Source organism: Meles meles, chromosome 7 (genome assembly GCF_922984935.1).
Source record: "Meles meles chromosome 7, mMelMel3.1 paternal haplotype, whole genome shotgun sequence".
NCBI lineage: Eukaryota > Metazoa > Chordata > Mammalia > Carnivora > Mustelidae > Meles > Meles meles.
In genome coordinates this window covers 27,498,220-27,520,256 of record NC_060072.1, presented here as the reverse complement: position 1 = coordinate 27,520,256, position 22,037 = coordinate 27,498,220, and the positions used below count along the sequence as shown (strand labels likewise).

At 36.6% G+C, this 22,037-nt stretch overlaps 1 protein-coding gene across 2 annotated transcripts in view; it reads right to left on the bottom strand.

Moving 5' to 3' along the window:
• Window positions 1–22,037, bottom strand: part of EEA1 (early endosome antigen 1) — a 124,702-nt gene that overhangs the window by 83,557 nt on the left and 19,108 nt on the right. The window contains exons 2-3 of one of the 2 annotated variants that reach the window (XM_046012277.1): window positions 10,164–10,256; window positions 3,017–3,142 (exon numbers count right to left, since the gene is read on the bottom strand). In XM_046012277.1, coding sequence (XP_045868233.1) covers window positions 3,017–3,142; window positions 10,164–10,256 — 219 coding nt within the window. The remainder of the gene's footprint in view (window positions 1–3,016; window positions 3,143–10,163; window positions 10,257–22,037) is intronic. The other variant, XM_046012278.1, reaches the window with a different exon arrangement.

Sequence of the window (22,037 nt, the reverse complement as noted above, 5' to 3'; positions counted from 1 at the left end):
TATCATATGATCTCCCTGATATGAGGACATGGAGAAGCAACATGGGGGGTTAGGGGGATAGGAGAAGAATAAATGAAACAAGATGGGATTGGGAGGGAGACAAACCATAAATGACTCTTAATCTCACAAAACAAACTGGGGGTTGCTGGGGGGAGGTGGGATTGGGAGAGGGGGAGGGGGCTATGGACATTGGGGAGGGGAGGCGAACCATAAGAGACTATGGACTCTGAAAAACAACCTGAGGGTTTTGAAGGGTCAGGGGTGGGAGGTTGGGGGAACAGGTGGTGGGTAATAGGGAGGGCACGTTTTACATGGAGCACTGGGTGTTGTGCAAAAACAATGAATACTGTTATGCTGAAAAAAATAAATAAAATGGGAAAAAAAACCATCTATTATCTACCATCATGTTTCATAACAGCTCCACATTATGCCTAATTTGTCATTCTTATAACTTCTATAATTAACATTACAGAACTTGTTGTAATTAACATGCCTTTAGTGCAATAGTATATCAACCTCCATACTATTTAGTCTGTCATTTCTCTTTTGCATCTCAGCTTTTACTAGTAATCAGAAGACAAATTAGAATGTTCCTCGGAGAATCCACATACCAATTACACTATTTAATCTTTGTAACTTTGGCTTTTTGAGTACTATCTCTACTTCCAGATTTTGGCTCTAGATATCTAAGGATTCAAGAAAGCTAATGATCCCATTAAGGTATGCCATACCTTCTTAAAGCTTCTAAATATTACCAGGTTAATACTCCAGAAAGAACTGATTCATCCCTAAAGAGAAATTTTAGAAATTCAGTAATATGTATTTAATTATAAAAATACCCCACCTAAGTGAATTCTTCAGATGATTCACCTAACTGAATTTCCCATGCTTAAATAACACTTTAACTTTGGGACATTTATGGTAGAAATAAATCTTTCTAAAATACATATACTTCCTCATCTTCTTAAATAGATGATATTAAACTTGTTTTGATGTCTCAGAGGCACAAGTATTCATCACTGAATGGGTGGGTGACTTTATTAATTCTAGCCTCTTTCATTTCTGTACCCACATTTTATAGTTTTTTCCTATACCCTGTTTTGACTTTTCACAATCATTTCTTAAAATTATACACATGCTATATCTAATAATGCTAGCCTGATATCAATGGGAAGGATAAAGAAAAAAGTTTATTAAAACCATATCACTCATTTAAAATGACAGTAACTTGGGCTCCCTGCTCAGCAGGGAGCCTGCTTCCCTCTCTCTCTCTGCCTGCCTCATGTGATCTTTGTCTGTCAAATAAATAAATAAAATCTTTAAAATGACAGTACCATAAGCTCAGAGTGAGTATCTGAGGGATGTCTCATGAACAGAATACATGATCTTTAGTTCACGGACCCTGTAATACTAATCCTGGATATTACAAGACTGCTTCTCTATTTTTTCTCAACCACCTTCAAGGAACTGAAGTTAACTAGATCAACAGCTTCCATAAAAATACTGTTAATAAACAATAAAACACTAAAAACAACCAGCTACATTTATTTCCTTGGATCATTCCAAACTTCCAAACACACACACACACACACACACACACACACACACACAGTGTACTTAAGATTAAAAACAGTAAGTCCCCTACTCTTAAGTTTCAGTTATCTCTAATCCTTTCTCAGATACACTGCAGCTAAGAACTTGCCCTAACTTGATACTTATGGTACCCCTGTTATACTAAGTGTTCTTTCAATTAAAAAGAAAGTTCTTATTTAAGTGACAAGTAGGTGATATTGGGTCTTTTCATTTTGGTTAACCCATAAAGAAGAAAAGCTGACACAGATGTTCTGAAAGGAAGACAACTGGTAAAGTTCTAAGGAGAGCTCTAAGCATCTTTTATGCCTCTTTCTTTGCTGGCACCAGTTATCTAGTTTAACTGGTGTCCTCCTATAATGTACCCATTTTCCTCACCACCCTAGAAAATGTCTGGTTTAACTGTTTTCCAATGAAGTTTTTCTGGGTTCCTCTCAACTTGAATCATGACTGCACTCTTTTGCAAACAATATTCATCAGAGAAATTTCCTGGGATAGAAAGCATAACTTATTTACCTTTTTATCTCCTTTACTTACCAAAATACATGGTAGATAAGAAGTACTCTATTAATATGCTAAATACGTGAATATTTGGTGAAATCCTTTTCTTATATATATAACCACCAGACAGAAATACGAACCTTTTTTTTTTTTTTGGTCTTTCTGGGTACAAAAAGTTTCCTTCTTTTGTAAGATTTGCAAAGGAATGGAGGGGGAAAAGCCATGTTTCTTTTTATTTTTAGAATATTGAAGTAATTTTCAAAGGAAACAGATATATCGAGATCACTAAGAAACTTTTCCCAGCCTGCAAATGGACAATAGTTCCCCTCACCGGCTTCCACCCTCAGCCACAGACATACACCAGTCCCACACACGACAGAGAAACATGTGGGTGATCCAGTATTAATGAGAAGTTTGTGCCATTCTGTCACCTTCCTCAAGTCCAGAGTGTCAAAACAAAGACTGAAACAATGGTAGATCCAAATTCTATTTGGTCTCTTAAATAAAGACAGTAACAATATGCTAAGTCTTCTTTCTATATAAGAGTAAAAGCAGTTTAACCTAAAGCATCTTAAAACATTCATTAGCATTAACTAAATAATAAAGATATAACTTATAGATGTTGAAATCAAGTATCATTCACTTTACATTTCAAATTTCATGGAAAAATTTATACAAAAATATTAACTTAAGCTTTTATATTTGTTTACAGATTCATAAAAAGACAGCTGCAGAGAGCAAGAGCAACCAACCCAACTTCCCAAGAGCCTGTTTTCCTTATTGAACCTCTTTGAAACATGCATAATTAAAGCAATCCACATTCCCTCTGTAGCATAAAAAGTTAAGCAACACCAAGGCAAGGAAAAACAAAACTATTTTGAGCAACCCATAACCAAGCTGCTAAAGCAAAATATACAGGACCCACAGTAACACTGGAGTCATTAAGAAGTTCCTGTCCTCTTGTCTCATTTTCTGCGTGCACTTGCTGGTAATGCTCCGACAAATCAATAGCAGTTATACATCTTTTCATACATAATGGACAGATGAAACCCTGTGAAATAACAACTTTTAGGAGGATACACATAAAAAGTTATCTATAAATCAAAATACAACACAACAGGAAAATAATTAATATATCTTCTTAGTATATGTAAGAGAATTTTTCATAGTAACTAGATACAAAAAGGGAAAGATCTATCCAAAGTAGGATGACTAAAAGTAGCTTCCATCCTTATGCTGGAAATTCCCACTGGTTCAATTTTATTATAATTACCAGTAGCTTTACTTGGAATATTAATTACTCTTTTTGTAATTTATTTATCTGAGAGCCATTATTGGCAAGTTAGCTTTAATTTTAGATCAGGAAATGACTGACAGTTACAACAAACAGTTTTATGTGAGATAATATTCTCAACAAAAAAAGTTCTTAAAATGAAAGCAATTTTTAAATCTTCACCATATTCCACTAGCCTAAGATCCCATTTTTGCCCATACCCATAATTCTCAATAGGGGATCCTTCCTTCTAAATTCATGAGCCAAATGAAATCATTTTAATCAATCTCCTTAATTCTCAACACCTAACAATATCTATATTTTAAAATGTGGGCTACCACACTGATCTATGGCTTAAAGTAAATAAAATGAAGACTGTAGTGAAGAACAATAGGTTATAAACGCCAAGAGTTTTTGTGTCAAAAATAGATGTGGATTTGAGATTCAACCAATGCAGACTCTATGACCTTAAGGTAATCACTTTACTTCGCTAAATGCCGATTTCCTCATCTATAAAATGGGGCTAATGTTAGCACCTATTCCTCTAGAGTTATTATGCAGTACATAAGAGGCTTAGTGGAATGCCTATAAGTGCTCAATAAATATTCTGTCACTAGAGACATGGTTAGAGAGAAAAGAAAATGAAGCCAGGAGAGGCTGAAAGAGCAAAAGAAAAGACAGGAATTAAAAACCTGAAATATTCAGCAAGACCAAAGAAGTAGTAAGACTATGAGAAAGTTTTTGAGAGGGTAAGTAGTTGTAAGGAATGGGAACATTCAGTTTTAACATCTCAAGTCAAACTATTCTGCCCCATAATAAAGTGGAAGGTATTACCATTAACTTGAGAAGCTAGAAAAGAACAAAGATCACTAGAATTGTAAACATCAAGAATTGGGAAGTTAGGATGTTCCTCGAGTCACTAATGCCACTCAAAGGAGAAAATGACTATAAAGAAATTCCCAAAGTGAGAGGCAAGGCAGGAAAGCAGTTAAGAGCTAGGCTTGGGCTTGAATCCTCGATTCACACCACTCTTAGTCGCTTATAGGACCTTCAATTTCCTCATCTGTGAAATACAACAGTACCACCTACTTCATATGGGGGGGGGGGGAATCCTGATAATTAAATGAGATAATAGATGCTAAGTGTTTATCATAGCATCTGATACAAATAAAACAATCAATGTTAGTTACCATTAATATCATTATTCCTTTTGTTAACAACCCTTAAAAGAGGTTAGCAAGGGGATAAAAGTAAGGAACATGAATTCTTTTTATTTTTCCTTTTTACTGATGAAAGAGTTATGTTCAGGCAACCATAGTCCAAAATGCTGGAACTATAGAATAATTACTTAAAAGACTGCATCATTGCATTTTTTTGCCATGATAGATTTATGCTGCCTCTCACTTTACTGGTTTCTTCACTATAAGCTTCCACATACAATCACTTAATGATTCATTCAAAAAGTATATACTAAGTGTGATTACTATGTTCTAGCCATTATGCTATGCTGCTGAGAACACAATGGTAAATAAGGCAAAAATCCTACCCTAGGAAGCTTACAGGCTTCTTGAAAAAGTTGCGAAAGAAAATAATTACATTTTATACCCCACTAAACAGAAATCCTATTAGAACTACCTTCAAACCTTTAGAACCCTAGGACCTCACTACTACCACTCTGACCTAAGCCACTCCCACACTGCACATGAATGACTGCAACAGCCTTCCAACAGCCTTTTACCCTTACCTCACCAACACATTATTCTCCACAGAGCAGCAAGAATGTATCCTATAAAACTGTAAATAAATTTTGTCACTTTCCTTATCAAAATTCTCCAAGGGCTTCCCATCTCACCAGGAGTAAAAAACCCAAGTCTGTACAAAGACCTAGAAGGCAGGTCTAGAAGGTCCTGCATGAGATGGGCTTAATTACCTCCCAGATCCAATCTCTCCTCAGTCACTGCGCTGGAGCCACACTAGCCCCCCACTCCTTTTCTGACACGCTCAGAAGGCTCCCACCTTGAAGATTTTCTACTTATTCCAGAAAAATAGAACATGGTTGTTCCAGAAACCCACATGACTCATTTCCTCACTTCCTTCAGTTCTTCCTGAGCTATTCCCTTCTCAAAGAAGTCTTTCCTGACAATCCTATTTGAAATTGCAAGCACCCAAAACACTTTCTATGACTCCTTCCCTATTTTATTTTTCTCAATAACACCAATTATTTCCCTCTGTCCACTTCTAGTATGTTTTGGGTTTTTTTGCCTCTTTGCACCTACTAGAATGTAAGAATGACAAAAATTCTTGACTATTTTACTCACTGCCATATCTCCAGCATCCAGAATAGTGTCTGACAATACATATTGGATAAATAAATGAGTCTTGGAATAATAAGCATTATCAAAAGGATGGAAAATACAATCCCCCAGAAGCACACAGAAGAAGCATCTATTCCATATGTGAGTAAAGTAAAGTTTACTGAAAAAGTAATTATCTGTAATGAGACCTAAAGGACAATCAGATATTAACCAGGCAAAAAAAAAAAAAAGAGCAGGTAAGGCGTGGGGATCAGAAGTCCAGACATAAGAACAAACTTGGCACACCTTAAAAACAGGAGTTCTGTAAGCCTGGATCAAAGACAGTAAAGAAATACAACCACACATACAAGGTCAAATGATATCTCACAAAAGGGAAAATTTAATTCAATGGGGAAAGGGAACATTTTCAACTAATCATACTGAAACAACCATATACAGAACTGGTTTCGATATCCATATGAAAAAAACAAACCTCAACCACTATCTCATATCACAAAAATATTTTAAAATAAATCATAGACTTAGACGCACACACCAAAATATCAGAGGTAAGCATAGCAGAAAGTCTTTGCAATCTTGGGGTAGGCAAAAAAAAAAAAAAAAAAAAAATGTAGAAGGACTGAAAACACAATAACCATAAGAGAAAAGGCTGACAAATTAGACTTTAAGAAAGTTAAAAACTTCTCCGCTTTGGAAGACACCATTAATAAAATGAAAAGCAAGCCACAGACTGAGAAAAAATATACACACCACATATATCTGATTGAGGTGTAAAGTCGAAAATTAGGGCCCAATTTTATACACCGCTTTGTTGACCGGTGATGGGAAAGCTTCAAAGGGCCTAACTGCAAGTTCCCTTCCTACTCTGCTCCCACAGACGGCACCTTCTACTCAAACAACCGTCTTCTTGGAGTGCCTCACTGGCTTGGTCAGTAGAGCGCACAACTCTTAATCTCGGGATTGTGAGTTCAAGCCCCACTTCAGATGTAGAGATTTCTTAAAAAATAAAATCTAAAAAAAAAAAACAAAAACAAAAAACCCTCCTCTTTGCAGAGCCTGCTTATCCTTAAGTAGCAGGTTTCAGTTGCTGCCAGCCCACAGAATAATTCAAACAAGCCAGTCATAATCTCTTGCAGGAACCAGGGGGCACCTCACCCTCTTGGTATCATAAACCATGCCTCTCACAGCCCACAGTTGTTCGTTTTGTTCCCAAGTTCAGTCCTCTATGGCCCTTCAAGGCATACAGTGTCCTCCTGGGCCATGAGTATATGTGACTAACAAACTGCTGTAGATTTCAACCTGTCCAGTGTCAGGTTAATTTTATGTTCCGCAATCCCTATAAGCCTAAGACAGGAAACCTTCCTTAACCAATAGGATAAATAGGAGGCAACCAATATTCTGACAAAGGACTTGTACACAGAATAGATTAAAAAAAAAAATTCTTACAGTTCAATAATAAAAAGATAAACAATCCAAATTTTAAAATGATCAGATTTCCTGCTGCAGACAAAATGGAATAGATATGCTTTTCCCAATTTCTCCTGCTAAGTATACTTAACATCCCTAGACATTATATCTAAAACAAACATAAGAAAATTCTGAAAGGTAATGAGAAGGGAGACCAGCTACACATCTCAGGATCCAAGGACTGACACAGTGATAAATACTCTGGGTTTTCTTTTGCCTCATATTTTCTAGACTGCGTGCTGGAGAAGCTGGCAACCTAGAAACTTCAATGGACACTTAAAAAAAAGCCCTCCTTCTCGACCCAAAGGACCAGGAAAATTCAGTGGGTACTAAGAATGTAAGGCAGACTAGAAAGGGATAAAGGGTGAACAAAGATGTTTGTTTCTGGCAACACATTATACTAAATAGTCTGAACAACCATCCTAATGATTACGACTGAAGAATATAAAAGCTTGGGGGTGCCTCGGTGGTTCAGTTGGTTAAGTGTCAGACTTGATTTTGGCTCAGATCATGATCTCAGGGTCCTAAGATCCAGCCTCCCATATCAAGCTAAGTGCTCAGAGGGGAGTCTGCATGAAATTCTCTCTCACCAGAATTCTCCCTCTCCATCTCCCTCTACCCCTCCCCACACTGCGCTCCCTCTCTCTCTTTCAAATACATAAATAAATCTTTGTAAAAATATTTTTTCATTATTTAATTTTCCTAGAAAACAAGAGAGAGTGCGAGGTGGGGGTGGGGAGGGGGAAGGAGACAGATAAGCAGACTCTACACTGAGCACAAGGCCTGACATAAAGCTCAATCCCAGGAACCTGAGATTCCGACTTGAGACCAAGAAGTCAGATGCTTAACTGACAGAGCCACCCAGGTGCCCCAACAAATAAATCTTTTAAAAAAAAATGAATATAAAAAATCATTTTTACATTACATATTATTTGTCTGATATAAACTGAACATGTATCCTCAAAACTCTTATGCTGAAATCCTAACCCCCTGTGTGATAGTATTAGGAGGTGAGGCTTGGGAGGTGATTAGGTCATGAGGGTGGCGCCTTCATGAATGGGATTAGTGTCTTTATAAAAGAAGCCTCAGACAGTTCTCTCGCCCCTTCAGCCATTTGAGGATGGCCTTCTGTAAAACCAGAACCAGGCTCTTAGCAGACACAGAATCTGCCTTGATCTTGAACGTCCCAGGTTCCAGAGCTCTGATAAATAAATGTTGGTTGTTTAAGTCACTCAGTCTATAGTACTTTTGTTAGAACAACCCATACTAAGACAATATTATATATATATTTTTACATATAATAAAATATAACACAAATATGATATAAATAAAGCAAGGTATTGCTTTATTTCTATTTCTTTAAACTCCTGGAGACCCATGTGCCAGGGTATCTCAGTCAGTTAAGCGTCTGACTCTTGATCTCGGCTCAGGTCTTGATGTCAGGGTAATGAGTTCAAGCCCTAAAAAAATAATTAATTAAAAAAATAAAGTTCTGGAGACTGTATTTCAAATTCCACATAGAGAGCCACTAAGGGGACAAAGTTCAGACCTATAGTTTGTTCAAAGTGGGATGCCAACCTTAAGGTAAATGGGAAACAAACCTTGGAGAGAGACTGACAGACAGACACACAGACATATCATCCAAGACCTTAACAAGTATGTACCCTAGCACTGGGCTTCGAACATCTAGAGCAGTATTTGTCTGCCAATAGGAGTAATTCATGACATAGGTAAAAACTAAAGTGGCAGGAGGAAGAGAGAATAAGATAAGAATGTGGGATAGAATGGAATCCAGAATACAAGAGAAAGGATTGAAATCTGATAAGAAAAGAAAACTGCCTTAAATGTATTAAAGTAAGAGAATAAAGGTGCAAATAGCTTTGATAACAAAATGAGCACATTCACCTAATAGCGCCTATTTTCTCAATGATACAGAAGGTGCCTGAGGGAAGGTGGGACTGGGTAAGACTTAGGAGAGATCTGAGGATAAAGATGAGAGCAAAACTTTATCAGAGTAGGAAAATGACACTAAAAGGAAACTATAGCAGGATTACCAGGCACTGCTCACTACCCACTGGAGATTTCTATCTATCTATCTATCTATCTATCTATCTATTTATTTATTTTGGTCTGACCGAGGTCAACAATTAAACTTGCTCTTAAAATTCAACTGATACTTTTCTCCTCACTCTCATGGTCTTGTTAGATCTCATCATGGTTAATATCCATATACATGAAATCAGATGGCCAGAAAGAGACAAAACAGGGAAATGGATGGATAGAGAGATAAATCCAGAAATACACAAGACAGAAGACAGACTCACCAACCAAGAGGTGCAGAAGTGGGGATCACAAAAAAAGGGACTGGGTAGGCAATACACTTGGGCCCAGAAAGGGGCAACTGACAGAAACTGTCAGAGCAGAATGTGAGTATGTTGATGTCTTAGAAACAATATAATTGGTGGTTTTTATGCTCTTCTCTTTCCTTCCCCTTTTTCTATAATGAGCAAATATTGTTCATTAAAAATAGTAACAATAAAGCAAGTACTAAGGCCGATTTCTTCAAAAATTTGAGTTCCTTCTTAGATTTACTTTCCCCATTAATTTTTAATAAACTATGAAAGATAAAAGTTCTTACAAAGTTGTAAACGAAGATAGCAAATAATGTACAGACTTTATGGATAACCTAATTTTTCATTAGCTCAATAGTTCATGACAGTGCAAACACTAATTAACCGGTAATTTTTATAAACAGATTTAAGATCTTCCATTAAGTTGAGATACCATTAGCACTGAAGACAAATTAACAATATTAAATTTTGTCTTAATACACACTTTCTCAGTCTTAAAACTAAACACCAGGATTTTTCTACAAGTGTGAATCAAAAGTCACATTTCAGTTTATTAGAATGAGAGCCTTTCCTACAAAAGTTTAAATTACTGAACATTACTCCAAATACCTGCTCATTTTCCCTTAAATAGTACCAAATTTTATTGTGAAATTATTATTTCCATACCTCTGAAGAGCTTTCATTATTGACATCCACTGTGTTTATAGGAGCTGCTGATGAATCTAAATCAGAACCTTGAGAGCCAACTCTCCCAGGAGTCTGAAACAAAGAGAGAAAAAAATTAGATATTAATAATATATTCATAAACTATTTAACAACCTAAACAGTAATCAGGGCTAGACTTATATATAAAAGTAGATGTCCTCTCAATAAAAATAACAAACAGGGGGCGCCTGGGTGGCTCAGTGGGTTAAAGCCTCTGCCTTCGGCTCAGGTCATGATCTTGCCGTCCTGGGATTGAGCTCCATCCACATCAGGCTCTCTGCTCAGCAGGGAGCCTGCTGCCTCCCCTCTCTCTCTCTGCCTATTTGTGATCTGTCTGTCAAATAAATAAAATCTTAAAAAAAAAAAAGAAGAAGAAAGAAAGAAAGACTTTAAAAAATATATATAATGAACAGCACTAGCAGCTATCCTTTACTGAAGACTGTGCCTAGTACTGTATCAAGATCTCTGCCTGCATTTTCTCACTTTTAGACTTTTTAAATTAATAAAAAGCTTATTTTTATATGTAGTGCCTATAGTCTTCAACTCACTTTCACAAAAAAATCTTATTTAATCATAATGACACCTCCAAGAGACGAAAGACACATGCTACATCTATAGATGAGAAAACAGACTCAAAGTGGCTAAAAGATTTCTCAAGATTGTACTGTTAACAAAAATCAGAAAGAACTAAAATGCTGACCTTCTAATTCCCCTTGCATTGCTCTCTCTACCATACCAACTAAACTACAATAATTTGAGTGTAGCTAAAAAGATCAACACAGCCTATTCATGCTAATCATTAGCAATCTATCTCCAAAATTTCATCACCAAAATATATATATATTTCATCACCAAAAATATATATAGTTTGGAGGTTTGGAAGTTCAAAGGTCTTTTTCTTTTTCTCTTGCAACACTTATCCTCTAACATTATCATTCATTAATACCTAGGTGTTACCTTAAAAGGACTGAAAATCTAGTAAAAGACTGGGCAAGAAGAAAGATTCTTAGAACACAACTAACTTAATAATCCTTAGCAAAAAACATTTATGGTACATACCATCATTATTCTCACTTCACACAAAAGAGAACTGAGGTATGAAAACTTAAGTAATTTGCTCAAAAGCACATGGCTAATCAATGGGAGAAAGGTTTTTAATTTGAGTAGTCTGGCTCATAATCACTAAACCATACCGCTTTTCTGCCGGACATCTCTGCTGAGATGTACCACCTCAAGCACCTAAGACTGAGTGCAATTCACTGTACTTGTCTCAACACGCAAACACCCTATTCATCACTATTAAATACTCAACATAACTGCCAAATAAGAAGGAAATGCTACGACTTTGAAATTCATCAATAAAAATGATTACAAAAGCTGCACTAAGGGGCACCTGGGTGGCTCAGCCTGTTAAGCATCTTCATTCAGCTCAGGTCATGATCTCAGGGTCTCGGGATCCAGCCCTTTGGCAGGCTCCCGCTCAGCAAGAAGTCCGTTTCTCCCTCTTGCTCTGCCGCTCCCCCTACTTGTGCTCTTTCTCTTTCCCTCTGTCAAATAAAATCTTAAAAAAAAAAAAAGCTGCATAGAAAAATGACAAAACATACACACTATAATTATGTATAAAAACTATATAAGAGATTCAAAGGATATATAACCCAAAATACAAAGATTTCTGTAGCAAGACACAGTTATGGATATTTTGGATTTTAGGTTTTCAGGTTTTGGTTTTGCTCATTTTTTTTTTTTTTTTTTAGAATTCTAGATCCATAGTTAAATTACCTTTACACTGAAATTTTTCTTGTTATTAAAAATAAGAAAGAAAAAAAAAGCAGACCTCTACAAATTGGATGATCCACATTCCTGTCATATTTTCCCAAAATGTAACCTTCTAAAACTTTGTAAACTTATCCAGAGTATGACTTAATTGTGTTCATTTAAAATCCATAAAATTCTTATTTTTAACTCTTCTATCAGCTACCCTCCTCTAAAAAACAAAGATTCTTTCCTAAAATGGTATGCTTGAGACATGAATTTATAAATAAATAAAAGCCAGCTATCTAGATTTGATGATACTCATGCATCTGGCAAAAAGGTAGCTTAGTGGTGAAAAGACCCTTTAAATTATATACTTAATATAAAGAATTATATAAAACTAGAAATTCGTTTTTGACCCATCAGCATTTCAATAGCTTCACACTAAAATGGTTTGTAAAACTAGTGACCCCATCCTCAAAAGCACTGGAAACTAAAGCTGCATCTCCCAAGAATTTATATTTTCCCCATTTCTCTATCATTTACTTTTCCAAAGTACAGGTGACTTTACATCTGAGATTTACCTTCCCTGTGAAGTAAGCAATTCAAAGATATATCTACACAATCTTACTACTGCCACTAAAAGTATTTTTTCTTAAATTTGCCTAAAGTAGTCCTAATAAACAGACGTAAGTAAGCCCAAGAGGCACGGGAAGTAAAAGGAAAAACAAGAGAAACTATTGACACTTTTTTATACCCATATTTTAAACACATTCCCCCTCATTGTTGCCAAACTGTCTAATAAATTCTTGTTCTGCTCTTAGGTTGCCAAAATCCCATTATTTTAATGAGAAGTCCAATTACAGTAATGATGATCCTAAAGAAACAATATGAAGTATTCTAATTTTTCTACTTCTAAAAGTTTTACTTTGTGAAAAACAACAGGATAAGAATAATTTCTAGTAGGAGTGTTCCCTCTCTCTCTGTGTGTCTCTCTCTGTCAAATAAATACATAAAATCTTTAAAAAAAAAAAAAAAAGAATTATTTCTAGTAGGGATGCCTGAGTGGCATAGAGTCATTTAAGCATCTATCTTCAGCTCAGATCATGATCCCAGGGTCCTGGATGGAGCGTGCCCCACGGTGGTGTTAGGCTGAGCCTGCTTCTCTTCCTCTCCCTCTGCCACTCCTCCTACTTGTGCTCTCTTACACACACACACACTCTCTTTCTCTCTCTCTCTCTCTCTGTGTCAAATAAATAAAACCTTTAAAAAAGGGGGGAGGGAGAATTTATGCTAAAAATTTAAATGGGGAGATAAATATCTTCCAAATTATTCTTTTATAGAAAAGTATTACCTAAATTTAGGTATCTTTTACAGTAACCGAAAAGTAGTAACACATCAATTTATCTCCTATGAAGCATCCAGCATTCTGGAAGGCTCTGGATGTCAAAACGAATGGGGACAGCATAAAGAAACAAGGACCATGCCCTGGGGTAGACTACATCCTGGCTGGAGAAACGAAACTAATGTAAACAAAAAGAGGTAGGAAAAAACTTGAAAAAAATTAAATGCTAAATGGAAGAACTGTGAATGCAAGTAGAGTTCTGAGAAAAAAAATAGATAAATGCTAGTTCTGATATCTGGAAAAAAAAAATTAATTCCTTGAAGGAAAAGTTAAATTTACTTAAGTGACAATCATTCCAACTAGATGAAATTTTAAAATACACAAAAGCAGAGAATACAGAAAAAAGAACACTGATTTTTTAAAAAATTTTATTTATTTTAGAGAAAGAGAGAAGGGAGGGGGAAGGACAGGGACAGAGAGAGAGAATCTCCTGCAGACTCCCTGCTGAGCAAGGAACCCGCCAAAGGGGCTCCAACTTACAACCCTGATCATGACCTGAGCTGAAATCAGATGTTGGACACTCAACTGACTGAGCCACCCTGGCACCTCAATAAGAACACTGTAATTAAGAAAAGCAAATAAATGTGTTGGACAGAAAGTTACACACACACACACACACACACACACACACACAGGTATTAAATAGGTTAGACTGAAAATACAGAATGGGTAGGAGATAAAAAACACTGAAATACACCACGGTAAACAGAGAATGGCCACAACTCCAGTTAGATAGCACCTGCAGTCAACACAGACACCAAGCTGCCTCAGTTCCAAAGATCAATAACAGATAAAGAATTTTTAAGTATTAAAGAGGTAGAACCATGTTCAAAAACAAGGTAAGTATCTCAGCAGACCAAAAAATAAAACAGAAATACACAGAGTATATAGTATAGAGTTCTGGGACCTAAAATAGGTAGAGGCAACCAAATTCTTACAGGATAATAGGGACCAAAATGCCCCACATCTGTTAGACATCAAGAAGGCTGGCCCACTATGGGAATTTTGGGAACTCAGAAAGTGGAATACAGCTACGGCCTTTGACATGAACAGAAAAAATTTTAAAGGGTGTAAATTCCATCAAGCCCTATATCTGGGCTTGATGTCTGATCAAAACTTTTTTTTAAAGATTTTATTTATTATTTATTTGACAGAGATATCACAAGTAGGCAGGAGACAGACAGAGAGAAGAGGAAGGGACGCAGGCTCCCCAGTGAGCAGAGAGCACAACAGGCGGCTGGATCCCAAGACCTTGGGATCATGACCTGAGCTGAAGGCAGAGGCTTTAATCCACTGAGCCACCCAGGTGCCCTGATCAAAACTTTTATAGGCAGGGATAAATAGGCATTCTAAGCAAAGCATTATTTACGAAAGTAAAAAATTATATGTAATCTGTATGTTCAAAACAAAGAATTGGTTAACTAAATTATGACACACCTACTCAACAAATCTGACAATTAAAAGTATGAGGTTTATTAGAAAAATGATAATGCATGTGATACAATGCTAAATTTGTAAGAGGCAAAGTACAAAGTTTAGATATATTATAACTTTGATTATATAAAAATATAAACACAAAGAAATTGAAAGATCATATAAGACTGATGAATTTTATGTTAGGGCTATTTTTGTTGTTGTTACTATTTTTTCCTTATGTAATTAAAAGGATGATGGGGCTCCTGGGTGGCCCAGCTGGTCAAGTATATGACTCTTGATCTCAGTTCAGGTTATGATCTCAGGGTTGTGAGGTCGAGCCCCATGATGGGCTCCCTGCTCAGTGGGGAGTCTGCTTGAGATTTCCTCTCTCCCTCTCCTTCTGCCCCTCCCCTATTCTCTCTCTAAAATAAATAAATCTTTTTAAAAATTAATTAAGTAATTAAAAGGACGAGATTTGTATTGATGGGTTTTGTTAAGTACCAATCCACCTCCCCAAAAAAATGTTTCATTAGTTTTTTCATACTATTTCTCAAATTTTAAAAAAATTAAATTTAAAAAAATATTTGGGGTTGCAAAAAGATCCAGATAATTACAGTCTAACACCCTTCATTAATGTTTAGTTGCTTTGCCCAAAGATATCAACATTTGAACATACAGGAGATAAGTTTATAAATTTCAACCAAGTAAGAGTTGATGCCTGCAATATATAGGCTACTCTAGGGCGCCTGGGTGGCTCAGTGGGTTGAGCCACTGCCTTAGGCTCAGGTCATGATCTCAGGGTCCTGGGATCGAGTCCCACATCGGGCTCTCTGCTCAGCAGGGAGCCTGCTTCCCTCTCTCTCTCTCTGCCTACTTCTCTGTCTACTTGTGATCTCTCTCTGTCAAATAATTAAATAAAATCTTTAAAATATATATATATATAGGCTACTCTATATTATTGGTAGTATAAAAATTGATTGCTACTACCAATAATTATAAGATCAATATAAAGCAGCATTAATCTCTGCAAAAACTGCTACTGAAGAATTAAATATAGGTCTTTGATGGAAGAACAGAACTTCACTGGAGAAAGAAAAAGTTATCATTGTTTACTATATACAATACCGTGGAAGAAAGTGTCACTTTCCTAGAAGTTTTAACAACATGAAGTTTCTTTGAAATACATATCTGGGGCACCTGGGTGGCTCAGTTCATTAAGCAACTGCCTTCCGCTCAGGTCATGATCCTGGAATTGCAGGATCGAGTCCCACATTGGGCTCTCTGCTCTGTGGGGAGTCAGCTTCTCCATCTGACCTCTCTCATCTCATGCACTCTCTCTCTCATTCTCTCTCTCTCAAGTAAATAAAATCTTTGAAATACATATCTGACTTCAGACCAGTTGTTTATTGAATACAATTTAAATAATCTATGTGAAAATCCTAATTGCACTGCTATAATACAAAGCAAGCAGCAAGCTGTATTTTCCACTGTCACTAAAAATCTTTATCTAATAGCAAAGAAAAATAGAACCAAAACCAGCATCTAGTAGCACATAAGAAACAACTATTTTTTATTTTTTTATTTTTTTTTAAGATTTTATTTATTTATTTGACAAAGAGAGGGACAGCACACAAGCAGGAGGAGCAGCAGAGGAAGAGAGAGAAGCAGAAGCTTTCCCCTGAGCAGAGAGGCCAATGTGGGACTCATCCCAGGGCCCTGGGATCATGACCTAAGCCAAAGGCAGACACTTAACAGATGAGCCACCCAGGTGCCCCAAAACAACTATTTTTTGGATGAAAAACAGAAGTTTCTCTAATACTAGTGATATGCCAGGTCAAAGTTTCCAAACCCTCAATATACTCTTCCTACCCCACCAACTCTACATTTGATTTTACTCTAAGATCAAGCAGGAAGACAGCAAAAATTTCATTGGTAAAATAAATCAGGTTCCCAACCTAATTGCTACTGAAGATAATGAACCCACCTCTAAATCCTACCCACCTGCAAAGCACTAAAACTGACTAAAATTTTAAGTAGAATAGTCTCTGCAGGTAGAAGAGACATAATAAATGAATAAGCAAATGCACAACCCATACAACTCTAGCTAAAACTAGGTAAAAAAGAAGGCAAACCAGCAAAAACTGAGTTAATAGATTAATTTACAGAAGAACCTGAGTTGACTAAAAATAAATGGTTTTGCAAAAATATTTGAAGAAAACATTGCTATAGGATACAATGCACACTTTTTATACTTAGCAAAATTAGTTCTGAAACTGGAAAGAATACTAGTATTAGAAATTAAATAACAGACAACCTCAAAATCTTGGGGATTTATCAGACATCTAGAAATATTTCTTATAAAATGTAACTTTCAGCATTGATTGTGCTCCTCTATTTCACCCTTGGTCTACCATAAAAAACCAATTAGAAAGATTTTCACAAATTCAAAGTTTGACAAGCCAGCTGCAAACATGCAGACCACCTTGGCAAGAGTGCTTTAAATACATAACCTGATCCTTGTGCTACAAGTGGATAACCCAATTATATCTTAAGCCCCTCACTACTACTCCCATACTATTAAGAGCTAAGAACTTACCACATACAGATGAAGTGAGAAGGTACATTTGCAAATGACAAGTACTATTCCTTGTTGGGGGTGGGGGGATTTTTTTTTAATTTCATGAAAAGCGTTTCAAGGCTTCCCAGGGAGTTTTCAGGCTCAACCTCTTAGTTTACCACATACTCTCTAGATGATATCATCTACTCCCTTAATTTTAATTACCCCCAATGCCAACAAAAACTAAAGCTCTAGGGGCGCCTGGGTGGCTCAGTCAGTTGAGCACCTGACTCTTGATTTCGGTGCAGGTCATGATTTCAAGGTCATGAGACAGAGCCCCACATTGGGCTCCATGTTGGACATAGAATCGGTTTAAGATTTCCTCTCTCCATCTTCCCTAGACCTCCTCCCACCCCTATTCATGCTCTCTTTCTCTCTCAAAAAAAACTGTAAATCCAATCTAGATCTCTGCTGAACTTCAACTTCATATTTTCCTGTTCCATAAATATTTCTACCTGAATGCCCTGAAAGCACACCAAAGCCAGCATATTCAAAACCAAATTAGCTTTTTTCATAAATCTTTCACCCATCTGCATTCTCTACCACAAGTAACAGAGACAGCACACAGCCACCTTGCTAAATCCAAAGCATTATTACCCTTAACTTCCCTCTTCCTTAACCTTCATATCCAATCATCTACATAAATTCTGAATCTATCCTTTCTCCAAATCCTTTGCCATTACTTTAGTTCAAGATGCCATCATCTCTCACCTAGACTATAAAAGAGACCTAATTTAGCACTCTATACTTCTATACCCACATCTCCAATTGCTTTCCCTAAACACCTCAAAAGAATCATATCCAAAATTAAACCCTTCATTTATCTCAACCCTTTACCATCCCAGAGGAAAAGTTTTCTTTTCCTCCTATGTTCTCCAGCATAGTTAATAATAATACTTTTATTAAAAGCCCAGTTAGGGGTGCCTGAGTGGCTCAGTGAGTTAAGCCTCTGCCTTCAGCTGAGGTCATGATCTCAGTGTCCTGGGATCGAGCCCCACATCGGGCTCTCTGCTCTGTGGGGAGCCTGCTTCCCCCTCCTGCTCTGCCTGCCGCTCTACCTACTTGTGATCTCGCTCTCTCTCTCTGTCAAAAAAATAAAAATAAAAATAATAAAAATAAAAATAAAATAAAACCTCAGTTAAAATCTATGTGAACCAGAATAGAAATTTGTACACCAAAGTTCATACCAGCATTATTCACAATAGCTAAAAGATGGGAGCACCCCAATGTTCACTGATGGGTAAATGCATAAACAAAATGTTGTATACACATACAATGGAGTATTATGAACTTTAAAAGGAAGGAAATTCTAATACATGCTACATACAATATGGATAAACCTAGGAAGACGGGTTTTATGCTAAGTGAAATAAGCCAGAGACACAAATGGACTAGTATGTACGGCTTCATTTATATGAGGTACCTAGAAAAACCAAATTCATACAGACAGAAAGTAGAAGAATAGTTACCAGAGGGTAGGAGGTACAGGAAATAAGAAGTTACTGTTGAATGGTACAGTTTCAGTGTGGGATGATAAAACCTAGAGACAGATAGTTCTGATGGATGCAGAAAAATATGAATGTACTTAATACCACTGTATTGTACATTTTAAAATGGAAAATTTTAGGGGCGCCTAGGTGGCTCAGTCAGTTAAGCACCTGCCTTTGGCGCAGGTCATGATCCCAGGGTCCTAGGATCAAGCTCCGCCCAGGGTTCCCTGTTCAGTGAAGAGCCTGCTTCTCCCTCTCCCTCTGCCTGCCCTCTGCCTACTTGTGCTCTCTCTCTGTCAAATAAAGAAATAAAATCTTTAAAAATAAAATAAAGTAAAATGGAAAATTTTATAGTCTGGTTTCTCTTCAAATCGCATAAATCTTTTTTTTTTTTTGCCTTTTAAAATGGCAAATTTTATGTCACCACAATTTTCAAAATTTAAAAACTTCTTAAAAACCTAGCTGAATCTCAAGTTGCTGTTAAACCAACCACCTGGAAAATAATTATTTCAAGTGATTTAAGAATTACATGGGGGTGCCTGGGTGGTTCAATTGGTTAAGCATCTGCCTTTGGCTCTAGTCATGATCCCAGGGTCCTGGATAGAGTCCCTACTCAGTGGGGAGTTTGTTTCTCCCTCTCCCTCGGACCCTCTCCCTGCTCGTGCTTTCTCTCTCTCCGAAATAATTTTTTTTTTTAAAGAACTACACAGACTTCCTGAGATACAGAGTTTAAAGACAAAAATAACTCCTTTAAAAAAAAAAAAACACCAAAATTCATTCAGTAATCTTATAAATGGTAATATTAGTACTGTTTTGTTAAAGCTATTTATATATTTTTTAGGAAAAAAATCTATGTAAATGTTAGGAACCAAGATATTCAGGATAAGACTAAAGAGATAAATACAAACTCATAGTAAAAACTATTTTATACTCTGAAATTTGAACTCGTGTTTTGTTTTGCCATATATGTAGGGATATAAATATTCCTAGTTCTTATCACTTAAAAACTTATAGTGACAACCCAGAAGCAATGAGCACCCTTAGTGCCCAAACAATTGTATCTAAATAGCATTACCCACTGAAAGGAACCATTTCTCTTAGGAGAAATGACTGAATTTGGCCGGGAGGAGAAATATTACAAGATGAACCTGGGACATATTATTGTGTCAAAAGCAAAGAAGCTAGCAAACACTAATTGGGTCCTGTCAAAATGACAAGTCACTTTGAAAGTACTTCCATTAGCTAAAGCTGGGGCAATGTGCACATCAAAAAAGTCCCATTGACTTCAATTGATTGAAATCTACCAAATATATATAAATCCATGAGTTCATTTAAAATCCACAAGTTCTCTTACTTCAAGGGCAGAAAAAAAGTCAAAAGACAAGCAAGGCTCATTCATCACTGCTAGTGTATATACCAACTCTTATTCTGAAAATTAGTAATTAAACAAAGAAAGATTCCACCCCCAAACTACTAGAACTCATACACCAATTCAGTAATGTGGCAGGATACAAAATCAATGTACAGAAATCCGTTGCTTTCTTATACACTAACAATGAAAATATAGAAATTAGAGAATCGATTCCATTTACTATAGCACCACGAACCATAAGATACTTGGGAAAAAACCTAACCAAAGAAGTAAAGGATATGCACTCAAGGAACTACAGAACACTAGTGAAAGAAACTGAAGAAGACACAAGAAGATGGAAAAGCATTCCATGCTCATGGATCAGAAGAATAAACATTGTTAAAATGTCTATACTGCCTAGAGCAATCTATACTTTCAATGCCATCCTGATCAAAATTCCACTGGCATTTTTCAAAGAACTAGAACAAACAATCCTAAAATTTGTATGGAACCAGAAGAGACCCCGAATTGCTAAGGAAATGCTGAAAAAGAAAAATGAAACTGGGGACATCACATTGCCTGATTTCAAACTTTACTACAAAGCTGTGATTACCAAGACAGCATGGTACTGGCACAAAAACAGACACATAGACCAGTGGAAAAGAGTAGAGAGCCCAGATATGGACCCACAACTCTATGGTCAAATAATCTTCAACAAACTAGGAAAAAACAAACAGTGGAAAAAGACAGTCTCTTCAATAAATGATGCTGGGAAAATTGGAGAGCTATGTATAAAAGAATGAAACTCGACCATTCTCTTACACCATACACAAAGATAAACTCAAAATGGATAAAAGACCTCATTGTGAGGCAAGAATCTATCAAAACCCTAGAGAACATAGGTAGTAACCTCTTTGACATCGGCCACGGCAACTTCTTTCAAGACATGTCTCCAAAGGCAAAGGAGACAAAAGTGAAAATGAACTTTTGGGACTTAACCAAGATCAAAAGCTTCTGCACAGCAAAGGAAACAGTCAATAAAACAAAGAGGCAACCCACAGAATGGGAGAAGATATTTGCAAATGACAATACAGACAAAGGGCTGATATCCAAGCTCTATAAAGAACTCCTCAAATTCAACACACACAAAACAGATAATCATGTCAAAAAATGGGCAGAAGACATGAACAGACACTTCTCCAAAGAAGACATACAAATGGCTAACAGACACATGAAAAAATGTTCATTATCATTAGCCATCAGGGAGATTCAAGTCAAAACCACATTGAGATACCAGCTTACACCAGTTAGAATGGCCAAAATTAATAAGACAGTGAACAACAAGTGCTGGAGAGGATGTAGAGAAAGAGGAACACTCTTGCAGTGTTGGTGGGAATGTAAGTTGGTGCAGTCACTCTAGAAAACAGTGTGGAGTTTTCTCAAAAAATTAAAAATAGAGCTACCCTAGGACCCTGCAATTGCACTACAGGCATTTACCCCAAAGATACAGATGCAGTGAGAAGAAGGGCCATCTGTACCCCAGTGTTCATAGTAGCAATGGCCACAGTTGCCAAACAGAGGGAAGAGCCAAGATGCCCTTCAATGGATGAATAGATAAGGAAGATATGGTCCATATATACAATGATTATGCCTCCATCAGAAAGGATGAATAACCCAACTTTTGTATCAACATGGATAGGACTGGAGGAGATTATGCTGAGTGAAACAAGTCAAGCGGAGAGAGTCAATTATCATATGTTTTCACTTACTTGTGGAGCATAAGAAATAACACAGCAGACACAGG